Source organism: Vipera berus (assembly GCF_964194415.1).
Source record: "Vipera berus genome assembly, chromosome: 3".
Lineage (NCBI taxonomy): Eukaryota > Metazoa > Chordata > Lepidosauria > Squamata > Viperidae > Vipera > Vipera berus.
In genome coordinates this window covers 10,495,187-10,508,624 of record NC_138204.1, presented here as the reverse complement: position 1 = coordinate 10,508,624, position 13,438 = coordinate 10,495,187, and the positions used below count along the sequence as shown (strand labels likewise).

Genomic DNA, 13,438 nt, shown 5'->3' with positions numbered 1-13,438 from the left:
TTTGCTTTGCTCTGCTCAACCTGCTGGCCACCTTGCCACCTTGCGCTCTACTGCCCGGCCAGCCTGCCACACTCTGCTTTCTGGCCGTCTGGCCTGCCAACTCCCCACCCCCACCCCCATCTGCAACTGACCTTTGCTAACTTCTTCGCATCTTCCCGAGGCTTCTTGGTCTGTTGAAATAGCATGCGCTGTTCTCCAGATTGCTTTGCCTTGGCACGGCCTTCTGGTGAGGCTTTAAAAGGCCCGAGAATTTCTTTGCACGGCTTTGCAAGAGCAGCGTGCTATTTGGGGAATGGTGTGCGCTATTTGGAGAACAGCACAAGTGTGCAGGCTGGGGAATTGTGAGACTTCAAACCCGCACATTTTAAAAGTTGACAAGTGTGGAAAACCCCGATATAAACTGTCCTAATGACTCTAGGAACAGAACTTATCTGTATTAGATGGTGTATGTAAGTGGTGTATGTATAAAGGAATAAGAGTAACCAAGCACACACAAAAAAATGGGATGTAAGTTTTCCCCATATTGGAGTAGCACAAAAAATTCAGTTTATGGCATATACACATGCCTCATATACGCATGCCATGATTTCTGAAGGCAAGCTGTTCCAATAACCGGTGGAACAGCTTTCCTTCAGAAATCGTGGGCACTCCATCATTGGAGGTTTTTAAGAAAAGACTAGACCAGGGATAGGCAACCTGGGCTCTTTTATGACTCGTGGACTTCAACTCCCAGAATTCCTGAGCCAGCCATGCTGAGGAGAAATGGAGAAGTTTCCATACTGAGCCATGCTGGCTCAGGAATTCTGGGAGTTGAAGTCCACGAGTTCTAAAAGAGCCAAGGTTGCCTACCCCTGGACTAGACAGTCACTTGTCTGAAATGGTATAGGTTCTCCTGCTTGAGCAGGGGGCTGGACTAGAAGACCTCCAAGATCCCTTCCAGCTCTATTCTGTTCTAGTCTAGTCTAGTCCAGTCCAGTCCAGTCTATTCTATATGCACAGAAGTACTTGATGCTTTCCATTACTGTATTGATTACAGGAAAAAACCCAGGTTCCTTCTAATATGTTTCAGTAAGTCTCACTTTATTTATACAGGCTTTGATTCCGATAATTCTTCAGGAGAATTTTCAGAAGCAGTTCACAAAGTTGAGGTGGATGATCACCAGAGTCACAGGACTGGGAAGCACAATGGCGATGGGCCAGTACAAGAGAATGGAATCAAGAAACACAGGTATTTTCTCTGGAACTGACCAAGCAGTACTCACATTAGTAAAATAATTGCTTTGGTTGGGATTTTTTACTGAGAAGAATTTGTTTTGAGAGCGAGCAGTGTGTAGACTTCGTACCTGTGTATGAAGAACTATATTTTTTTTTGCTTTTTAACTCTTTTAACCCTTAAAAATTATCAGAATGATGTGTAAACTACAGTGAGTGAAATGGGGGGGGGGGCAATTCAGGGGGGTTTTCCCAACAGCCATTGTTGATTTTGAAGTTCATTGGCAAAATGGGAAGTGAGAATGCAACACTTCGACAATCACGCTCCACAAAGAAACTGAAAAATACAGCGGTACCTCAGTACCCATTGGTAATTCATTCTGGAAGACGTGGTGAATTCTAAAACCGACCAGTATCTAGAAAAATCATGAGACTTACCACGTGACCCACTATTTCGGCTGGAAGAAATAGTGAGTTATGGGTCACTGAATTCAATGAGTTTTGAAGCAGTCGAGTGCCAAAGTCTGTCTGTAAGTCCTTCATCTTTGGGGCTGGGGTTAGGGTTAAATAAAGTATTGATTTTAATTGCTTAGTTGTATGAGGGAGCTTTTCATTCCAGAATGATCTAAAATAGCGTTTGTGAACTTTGGCAAATTTAAGATGACTGCCTCCAATTCCCAGAATCCTCCAGCTAGCCATGTTGACTGTGGGATTCAAAGGGTTGGAGTTCCAGCCATCTTAAACTTGCCAAGGTTGAAAAACATTGATCTAAAATAATGTTTAACTTTATTTGGTCCTTGTAGGAGGAGTCATGTTAGATTTCCTCCCATTTAGTTTTTATTCAAAAAGTGAACTAGTTCAGTTCATTAGGTGATTTGTGTAAAAAAAAACCATTTTCTTGGCAGAAATCCCATTGTTCTGAATAGGGTTTGTACCAAATAATATTTACGTTTTCAAATTTCAGAAATGGGCTGCCGTTGTGTGTAAGAATACACATAGTTTTGCACATGCCACATCCATCGAGGCAGGATAATGCTCATATACGTTCATAATACTGCAAAGATCCAAGGCAAAGGTGTTGGAAGAATCTTGGAAAAATTACTGAAAATATTGGTTTTATGGTGGTACCTCTCATTTTAAAGCTGTTCATCTGCAGGATTGAAGAAATCTGGAAAACAGCTTTGCAGAATAATAAATTTATGGAGAGCTAGGGGACTCTAGTATTAATATATTGATTTATTCTTCCTGCAGAACATCCTTACCTGCCCCGATGTTTACTAGGAGTGATTTCAGTGTCTGGAGTATCTTAAAAAAATGCATTGGATTGGTAAGTTACAACAGTATACTAGTATGGTTTGATAAATGCAGTGTGGAGGGAGTAATGTAAATACTGGTGAATACATACAGAAGACAAATAAGGTTCCCTTGTTTCCTGATGGCCAACTGACGATCCGTTACGGTGTTTCTCAACCTCAGCAACTTTAAGATGGATGTATTTCAGCTTCTAGAATGGCATATAGCTGGCTGGGGATTTCTGGGCGTTGAAGTCCGTCTTAAAGGTGGCTGAGGTTAAGAAACAGGCTGCAGTACATTTGAAATATAGTATGTGTAAGGTGGATAGGTGCATACGTTGAGCAGAATGGATAGATTAAGAAATAAAAATAGCCAAACAGCAATATAGCTAGCTGTTCAAAGACTTATATTGAAGGGGGGGGAAAAGGCAGCATAATGTGTTGTGGCAGCTGAAATAGCATCCCTTCGCATTATGTTTTTTGTTTGTCTGATGTTTAAGTAGCAGCAAGCTGTAAGGCAGATCTCTGGAGCTGATGTCTATTAATTGACAGTCGTTTAAAATTTGCTTGTGAAATCACAGTTTTGTTATTTTCCCCCCCTCCCCTTGCTACTATTTAGGAGCTGTCAAAAATTACTATGCCCATTGCCTTCAATGAACCCCTGAGCTTCCTTCAGCGAATAACAGAATATATGGAGCACACATACCTCATTAATAAAGCAAACTGTCATTCTAACCCTCTAGAAAGAATGCAGGTAAAATTTTTCATATTTTTATGGCTGCACTAAGACTTTCTCTTTTATAATATATTTATATTTATTTGATTTATATACCGCCCTTCTCCCGAAGGACTCAGGGCGGTGTACAGGGCAATAAATATCAAAAATACAAAAGTTAAAAAAAATTGTGTCTGATGCAATAAATTAATTAAAATCAATATTAAAACCCCAAACCCATCAGACCAGGCCAGCTAGTTCGAATAAATAAGTTTTTAGATCACGGCGGAAGGAGCGAAGGTCGGGAGCCATCCGGAGCTCAACCGGTAAGCGGTAATGGATACTTAATATCATATAATAAGGATCTTCTAAAGGTAGGGGTGCTATACACACACACACACACACACACACACACACGTGTGCATATATATGTATGTGTATATGTATGTGTGTGTGTGTGTGTGTGTGCGTGTGTGTGTGTGTAATCAAAAGCTCACAACCAAGACTACAGGCTAGCTGGTGACTCTAGGTCAGGGGTGTCAAACTCAACTTCATTGAGGGCCGCATCAGCATTGCGGTTGCCCTCAGGGGGCCGGGTGTGTGTGGCCTGGGTGGGCGTGGCTAAAGTGCGTATGACCTACTGGGTGGGCATGGCCCGCTCTACATCGTTTGCATCAAGGGTGCCTATGGGGGCCTGGGCAGGAGTGGGACAGATCTGAGGGTCTCTGGCAGAAGGAGGGTCTCTGGGCCAGGGCCAAGGCAGTGGGGGCCGTTCCCTCACTGTTTCCAGGATGGCTTCGCGGGCCGGATCTAGCCCCCGGGCCTTGTGTTTGACATGTCTGCTCTATGTATTTTGTAGCTCTATACAGCCTCTTCCAGTGTAAAGTAGGGGTTCAGGCCAGGAGAACCAGTTAGAAGTTTCCTTATCTGCAATCAGTACCTGGCCCCAGGTCCTCAGAATACCGAGGACTTATAGGACAGATTTTCTGATTGGTTTGATACTAAAATCCTCTGACCTCAGAGAGCACAGTTACTAATAGGCTGGACTTGCCTGGAAAGATTGCTATTGTCTTTGTTGTTCGTTGAAACCTGCATGTCCTCTGACTCTCAGTACCTCTGGGCAAGTCCCAACCATCAAACCAAGAAATTGCAATACAATCAATCAAACATTAAAAGGGTGATCAGTGCAATAGACCACGTGGAACGAAGCAGAAAGTGCCCATTGTTTCTTTGTTTTCAGGGCTGTTTTGCTCAGTTGTGCAATTTTACCGTTGCTGTTCCTGTGAGAATTGATTAATTATTCCTACCTCTTGGACATAGATGTGGGTCTCCATAGCTTACTTCTATAGTTAGCTTAATTCGCGTGTAGCCAACACTGTTGTATGTATGAAATTGCAAACCATGGACTTGTTGTTGGTGCAGTGTTGGATTGTGGAAAATGGCATCACGTATTCCAAAACCACTAAGGTTTAGTCACCCTGCTTAGAGTGGAGAAACTGGAGCCATTTTGTCAAGAGTTTAGACCAGGGGAAGGGGGTTAGAAATGCAGAGAAATGAGCACTCAAGAATAGATAATAATAGCTTAACTGTCTGTCCTGGAAGAAATTGTTTCATTGGGGGGGGGGGGAGATACAGGTAGTCTTCGACTTGACAGCCATGATAGAACCCAAAATTTCTGTTGCTAAGTGAGACAGTTTTTAAGTGAGTTTTGCACCCGTTTTACGGCCTTCCTTGCCACAGTTGTGATGCGGATCACTGCAGTTGTTAGTAACGTTGTGGTTAACTGAATCTGGCTTCCTCGTTGACTTTGCTTGCCAGAAGGTGGCTAAAGCTGATCACGTGACCCCGGGACGCTGCAACCGTCCTAAATATGAGTCAAGTGTCTGAATTTTGATCATGTGACCATGGGGCTTCTGCAACAGTCGTAAGTGTAAAAACGGTCCGAAGTCAATGTTTTCCCAGTGCCGCTGTAACTTTGAACGATCACTAAACGAACTGCTGTAAGTCAACAACTCCCTGCATTTCTATCCAGATACTTGCAACTCAGTTAGGGGGAATGGGAAGATGGAGATCCAAAGAAGGGGTTTATTTATTTTTATTTTTATTTTTAATTTTAATTCCATTTATATCCCGCCCTTCTCCGAAGACTCAGGGCGGCTTACAAGCTTAGCAGTAGCCTTCATTCTATGTATATGCCTGCTTATTAGGGCTTTCACACACCCCCAAGCGGCATTATTACAAAGTCAGCTTAATTGCCCCCAACAATCTGGGTCCTCATTTTACCTACCTCGGAAGGATGGAAGGCTGAGTCAACCTTGAGCCTGGTGGGATGCGAACCTGCACTGATTGCAGGCAGCTGGTGTTACTTAAGGAGGCATTAGCCCACTGCTCCACCAAGGTTTAACGCAGGGGTGGGATTCAAATAGGTGAACAACCGGTTCTCTGTGTGGATGCCGCTTCCGGAAGTCTATTCTGGGCCTGGGCAATAAAATAACTACCGGTTCTGCCGAAGTGGTGCGAACTGGTTGAATCCCACCACTAGTTTGACAGATTTACCTTATGTATTTGTGACAGCCACTCTATACGCCAACCTCTCCTACAGAGTCGATAAAGCTAGAAAACGGTAGGATTATAAATCAGATAGGTAACGCAACCAGAGAAGCTAGTTCTACTTTACTGTAAGACTACATTAACAGAATCTTGGAAGTCTGAAAATACAAAGAGCCCCACTTTACAGCCTGATCATTTAGGGCGGGCCCTTCCTAAGTTTTTTCCTCTTTCATTAAGCAACTGTGGGCTCCCCTCCTCTTATCTAATCATTCCCCAAGTCATTCTCGCACACTGTTGTATCACTCACAAGAAAATGTTGACCCACTGAGATGCCGTTTTCAAAAATGCAAAGTCCATGTTGGAGATCATTAGAAGAGGAATTAATTGATCCCGCAGCCACACTTGGAACAGTAATTAGAATGCTTCTCATGAACTAAATATTTAAGAGATGGAAAAAAAAGTATCAGAAAGGGCAATTAAATTATACACGGTCAGGGCTTCTCTGAACGAAATAACTGCTTTGGATTTTTGGTATAGAAGGAAATAAAAAAATGATGGAGGCACATTAAGGATGGGATAGGGAATTTTGAAAAAAAAACAACCAGGGTCCTGTTTATGGATCTGAATGGTGGAAATGCCTATTTAGGTAGTCCTCAACTTACCACCATTTGTTTAGTGACTGTTTGAAGTTACAGTGGCACTGAAAAAAGTGACATGATCATTATTCTAGAGCAGACATGTCAAACTCGCAACGACACATGACGTCGTGCAACGTATCGGAGCATTTTTTGCCATTGCCGGCAATGGGGTGGGTGTGGTCTCCTGATGACACGGCCGGCCCGCGGGCGGCAGTTTGACACCCCTGTTCTAGAGGAGGTGACAGTAGGAATCTGCCTAAATCAGCCTTTTTATGAATGGAGGAGCTCTTCCCCCAGCAATCATTTTGTGAATGCGCCTATCACTTAGCATTAAGTGTGCCCACAGTGTGTTTATTAATATTTTCAGTGTGCCGGTCACTCCCAAAATGTGTGGGAAACTGGATAGCAGCATTTGAAAATATGTTGTTTCATTAACAATTAAGAATGGAAGTTGGGTTATTTTCTGTTTTGTGGGAGAAACTCTTACACATAATGCATCTTGCAGGCTGTTGCTGCTTTTGCCGTGTCTGCTGTCGCCGCTCAGTGGGAGAGAACAGGCAAACCGTTTAACCCTCTCCTTGGAGAAACATATGAATTAGTCAGGTAGGGCTACAGTCTTAATTTCATTTTGGAATGTGCCATATATGTCCATGGCTGCTGGTCCAAAATAATGTTTCCAGTTTGGATTTTTGTGAATATAAATATTTAAGGTAATAGCCAGATGCCTGGCATAGGCTAATCCTACGCAACATAATGCCTTCCAGATCTTTCGAGATCATCCCTTGTAGAATTTTTAGCTGGGAATGGCCACATCATGGCAGGTAAATATTGTGAAAACTTCACTCTGCTGCTTCTATGGCAGATCAGGTTAGGAATAAAAAGTTTTGAACCTGAAGAAGCAAAAGGGAAATGACCTACAAGGGGTGAAAACCAGGGAGAACTGGAAGGGTTCTCTAGGGTGGTCCCCACTTGATAGAGTAGCCTACCTCCAGGTTTTGACTTGTAACAAACAGCCTTTCATTTAGCCAATGTCAAGAATGAACCTTTGGCAGTTACGTGTCTCTTCATTTCAACTTGCCATTAGCCTAAGGGGGAGAGGTGTTGCTTTAGAAAGGGTTAGATGGAGAAACAACACCTCTACGATTGCGCTGAAAACCATGAGAGCCTGAAACCTTTTCAAGGACACCGCAGCAGGTGTGCAGAGGAAGCAGACAGTTCCCATAACAAAGTGAAATTGTTTACATGGACTACATGAGAGTGTGGGGGTTTGGCTGGGGAGATTGTTTAATTCTATGAACTGGTATCTGGAACCTCAGAGTTATTTTTGCTTCAACACTTACCACGCACTGGTATTTAATAAACAGTAAGATTTTCAGAAAGGGACACGGTGGCTCAGTGGGTTAGGACGCTGAGCTTGTCGATCAGATGGTCGGTAGTTTGGTGGGTCGAATCACTGCGTAACAGTGAGCGCCTGTTACTCGTCCCAGCTTCTGCCAACCTAGCAGTTCGAAAGGATGTAAAAAATGCAAGTAGAAAAATAGGGACCACTACGGTGGGAAGGTAACAGCGTTCCATGCGCCTTTGCCGTCTAGTCATGCCGGCCACATGACCATGGAGACATCCTTGAACAAGCGCTGGCTCTTCGGCTTTGAAATGGAGATGAGCACCGCCCCCTAGAGTCGGAAACAACTAGCACGCATGTGCGGGGGAACCTTTACCTTTACCTTTAAGATTTTCAGAAATGGAATGAACCTGGAGTTTTATTTGGATTCTCAAACTGGATGTTGACAGCCAAGAGGGACTTGTTCTTGTTTTGAGCATTGAAGTTGCCCAGTGCATATTGGTGCTCTTAATATTTCTGCTGTTAGAATATTTGTAGCTCAAGGTTGAACTGTGGGGTCCTTTTTGCTTTCTGAGTTTGGTTGTTTTTCTTGCAGACATTTCATTACCAAACTAGGTAACCTCATCAGTGCAGCAAAGGCAGTAGTTATAATTGATTTTGGCAATATAGTAATGAAACGAAAAAGAAGGTTAAGGAAGCTGTTACAAGAGATAGACAAATGTTTGATTACAATAATCTGAAGTTTTTCTTTTCAGTAACCGATTTATACTGATGATCACTTTTTTCTTGTTTCTAGGGATGATCTAGGTTTTAGATTTATTTCTGAACAGGTCAGTCATCATCCACCTGTCAGCGCATTTTACTCCGAAGGCTTAAACCAGGACTTCGTTTTTCACGGCTCAATTTATCCTAAATTGAAGTTTTGGGGGAAGAGCGTAGAAGCAGAACCGCGGGGAACCATAACATTGGAACTGATAAAGTAAGTATATCTCTTCTTTCTTGTCTAGGTATTTCCTTTTAATAGCTATCTCTACCAAGGAATTTTCATGTATTGATCTTTTTTCTAGATTGTGTTTGCATATGAGGTCTTAAGTTTCTATAACTCAACGTTTCTAGAACTCAGATGCCGAAAATATGGTATTAAGCACAGGTCCAAATTATAGTGCAAAAATATCAATATTGATAGAAGAGAATATTTGTAGCTCAGGGATAAACTGTGGGTTCTTTGGTGTTCCCTAAAGCTGGTGGTTCTCTTACATATTTTTCATTACCATACTAGATAACATCATCAGTGCACTGCATCCTGTTGATGAATGACGCTTTATATGGCTGCTGTTAGTTTATATGTACTAATCAGTTAATTTTTGGCTGATAAATGCCAGTCTATTTAAAATGAAATCTTAATTGTTGCTGTAAGACTTGGTGAGAGCCACACAGTAATAATTACACCTGCTCTGTGACTTTGCATAATATTTTTAGGAAAGTTTAAATTACTTTACTCTGTTGTTGCATAACTGTCATCAATACAAGTAGTCCTCAATTTATGACCAGTCACTTAGTGACAGTTCAGTGTTACAACATAGGTACTGGAGGAACTACTTACAACCTGGATTTGAATTTCTGATGGTTATGCTCCCATCGCAACTTACGACAGATGTGTGGGTCCTATTACTGTCATAAGTCAAGGAGTATCATTACCTAATGTTTTATTTGGTGGCTTTGTTCTGGACAGCTGTAACTCTGTATGCTTGTGGGGGGGGTAAGGGGGGGAAGAGAGAGACTATATTAGTAGTCGTGCTTGCTTTAACACATCATAGAGCGGGGTGGGGAATGATGGCCCTTTTATGACTTGTGGATCTCAATTCCCAGAATTCCTGAGCCAGCCATGCTGGCTCAGGAATTCTGGGACTTGAGGTCCACAAGTCATAAAGGTCCACAAAGCCATAATTCCTCACCTCTGTCATAGAGCATAAATTAAGATTATACTTGCTTACTGATAAACTTGCTGACTAACAGGTTACTTTGCATGATCAGTGAGAACAGGAATGAAAGTGATTACTGATCATGCAAAGTTATCTGTTAGTCAGCAAGTTTATCAGTAAGCAAGTATATGTATAAAAAGCAGTGAAGCTGTTGCAATGCGTGCATTTTTCATTTGATGCCAAAGAAAGTCAGGATTATCCTTTCAAACCAAAAGCAATGAGATTCATAGCCAATGGAAATTCATCTCTTCATGCAACACATCATTATCCTAGAATTTATAGAGATTAAATGTGATCTGTAAAAATTTACATGATTTTAAAAGGGAACCAAATATATTCATGGAGGACTGGCTGTTAATGGGCTAGGGCAGAGGTCCTATATCTGTACCGGTTCCATGGAGAAAGGTGTTTCCGTGGACCGGAGGGGGTGTGGTTTTGTGTGCTGCCTGCATCTTGCAGATGGGGCTTTGCTTGTTTGTGTGGACCAGTTGCTGGCATGCCACAGCCCATTACTGGTCCACGGACTGGGGGTTGGGGACCCCTGGGCTAGAGGGATCTTGATGGCTGTTTGCTGTCTTTGAAATAACACGCAGTGAGTTAGGGAGCTACAGTAGAGATAGATTATTATGATTGATTGATTGTCTGATATCCTACTTGGTTTATTCTCTTATGTATATTTGCATGTTTCTGAACTGATTGGCTACTCACAAATGAAGGCAAATGAATGATAGGCTACTGTATGCCATAGGATTAGGTGGGCCCTTAGCTTAAACCAAACAGGGATCTTCATATGTTCTTATTTAACAACAACAACAAAGTTGGAAGGGACCTTGGAGGTCATCTAGTCCAACCCCCCGCTCAGGCAGGAAACCCTGTACCATTTCAGACAAATGGCTGTCTGGTCTCTTCTTAAAAACTTCCAGTGTTGGAGCATTCACCGCTTCTGGAGGCAGGTTGTTCCACTGGTTAATTGTTCTAACTGTCAGGAACTTTCTCCTTAGTTCTAGTCTGCTTCTCTCCTTGATTAGTTTCCATCCGTTGCTTCTTGTCCTGCTTTCAGGGGCTTTGGAGAATAGCTTGACTCCCTCTTCTTTGGGGCAACCCCTAAGATATTGGAAGACTGCTATCATGTCACCCCCTAGTCCTTCTCTTCATTTCTAAAGCTTAAATGGCCTATAATTACCACCAGCATACTTAATGGTATGAGGAGGGATTGTAATATACTGTGTTTCCCCGAAAATAAGACGGGTTTTTTTGTTTTTGTTTTTGTTTTGTTTTTTTGCTTCCAAAAAAGGTACCAGGTCTTATTTTCAGGGTAGGGCTTATCTCACCTCCGGCACCGACAGCCCCACCCAGCCAGTCCACTTCTTCTGGGGCCGAAGTTCTGCAGCTGCATTCGGGCCTGCATTTTTCAGTCAGGCCTTTGCTGGAGGCCTAAGCAGCTGAGTACCGAGCTATGGATTCAATCCATAGCTTGGTGCTTGGCTGCTGAAGTCTTGCAGAACCGAATTTCGGATTGAATCCATAGCTTTGTTCTTGGCTGCACAAGCCTTCCGGAATGTCCTGTGACTGAGAAATGCAGGCCTGGCTGTAGAAGAGGCCTCAGAAGAAGAAGTGGACCGGCGAGGAGAGGCCTGGCTGCAAGGTAAGTGGGTGTGGGACACGTGGGGCAGCTCCATACTCTTGCCCTAGCTTGACTTTTAGCTGTGTGCCTCGCCCCAAAACTAGGGCTTATTTTGGGGGTAGGGCTTATATTAGGCCCACCCCAAAAATCAAGCTAGGACTTATTTTTGTTATAGGCCTTACTTTCGGGGAAACACAGTATTTACATGGAGAGGGAAGGTTTTCTGATCCAGATTACACTTATTCCAGTGGAGAAAAATAAATATACGTTGCTGGTCATATTATAAACATTAGCAGGCATACAGAGAAATTAAGCCATCCGCTGTTTTGTTCATCAATTGTGAATTTGGAAGACAATATTAATTCTGGGTACCGTCCATTATTGTGCAATAAAGGAGACCAAATAAAAAGCACATTTCAAGGAATTGGCCTTCTTCATAATGGTAAAAGAATATTTGATTGTTTTTTTAAAATGCCATGTCTTCTTAAAGTGGCATTTTCTTTGTTAATTTGTTTATGTTTTTTTCTCCAATGAAGGAACATTTGTGATTGAGGGTTTGTTTATATGGTTATAAATGGTGGATGAGGAAAGAATGAAATATTTTAACACGTAATTTAGGCTTTGTTTCATGTAACTGCTGTTCTGTGGTAGAACAAGAAAATATTTTGCCAAACATTAAGTTGATGTTGTCAGTTCTAGGATTTTATGTTTGCTGAATTCATATCTTGAGCAAGTTTCAAAAATTTCAAGGGTGTTGGTGCTGTTAGGAATGTAAGACTTTGGTTTAGAAGCTCCAGTAAAATCACCTTTTTCTAACTACTGTTTTAGCCCAAAGTGACATATATTATTTTCATCTTCTTCATTGTTGCTTTGTGGTTAATGTTTGTATTATGGCAGATAATACAAATAGTTTAAAAACTAGTTTATTTTCAGTTTTATTTAATAAAATATTTATTTACATAAATTTAGAGGCAGTCTGGTTAGGCCAGGCACTTTACACCAGTAAAATCGTGATTAATAAAGTAAAAAAAAATACCCACAGAAATTTGCATCCAGAAAGCAAAATGCCAAACAAAATGAAATCTTATATATTTATTTGATCAATTTGTATAGCCATCCATCACAACAAGTGATTCTTGTCTATAAGTGAATTTTATCGTTTATTATCACTGTATTACTTCAAGATCTGGGACAGTACAGGTTGTCCTCAACTTATGACTACAGTTGAGCCCAAACTTTCTGTTGCTAAGCAAAGCAGTTAAGTGAGTTTTGCCCCATTTTGAGAGCTTTTTTGCCATAGTTGTTAAGCAAAATACTGCAGTTGTTCAGTGAATCATGTGGTTGTTAAATGAATGTGGCTTCCCCAGTTGACTTTGTTTGTCAGAAGCCAGCTGGGACGGTTACAAATGGTGATCATATCGCCCCAGGAAACTGCAAGTATCGTAAATACATGCCAAAGCACCAGAATTTTGATCATGTGACCAAGGGGATGGTCATTAGTGTGAAACATTGTCATAAATCACCTTTTTCTATCCGTTATAACTTGGAATGATCACTAAATGAATGGCTGTAAGTCAAGGACTAACTATAATCAGGTTTTATGTCTCTTGTTTATATTTTTATATATTTTTATTATTTTATTTTATTTTATTATTTTATTTTATTTTATTTTCCAAGCATCTGATCAACCTTCTTTTCTTCACTTACAGACACCGAGAAGCTTACACTTGGTGTAATCCTACCTGTTGTGTACATAATGTAATTATTGGCAAGCTCTGGATAGAACAGTATGGAACAGTAGAAATTATAAATCACAGGTAAATTTTCATTTATATGACATTTGGTGTTCTGTCAAATGTAATATATATCCACTTGAAGTTGTGTCTATCTGGTTCTGCCTGTTGGCAGAAGCAGTTTGGGATAAAGATTTGTTTCTGTGGAATTTTAATATCTCCCTTCTGTTTGTGTGGGAAGAGATGAGCCTGCGTTAAAGTATTATTATATTTCTTTCTAACACAGGGGCGGAATATGTAAGAAATTTCTGCTACCGCTGAAGCTTTTCTGCAACCTTCCTGTAGAAATT

At 41.4% G+C, this 13,438-nt stretch overlaps 1 protein-coding gene across 3 annotated transcripts in view; it reads left to right on the top strand.

Annotated features, from left to right (window-relative positions):
- Nucleotides 1-13,438, top strand: part of OSBPL2 (oxysterol binding protein like 2) — a 76,635-nt gene that overhangs the window by 44,941 nt on the left and 18,256 nt on the right. For all 3 annotated transcript variants that reach the window (XM_081322843.1, XM_081322842.1, XM_081322844.1), the window contains 6 exons: nt 1,093-1,228; nt 2,464-2,539; nt 3,124-3,258; nt 6,913-7,010; nt 8,546-8,728; nt 13,065-13,172. In XM_081322843.1, the coding sequence (XP_081178969.1) occupies nt 1,093-1,228; nt 2,464-2,539; nt 3,124-3,258; nt 6,913-7,010; nt 8,546-8,728; nt 13,065-13,172 (736 nt within the window). The remainder of the gene's footprint in view (nt 1-1,092; nt 1,229-2,463; nt 2,540-3,123; nt 3,259-6,912; nt 7,011-8,545; nt 8,729-13,064; nt 13,173-13,438) is intronic.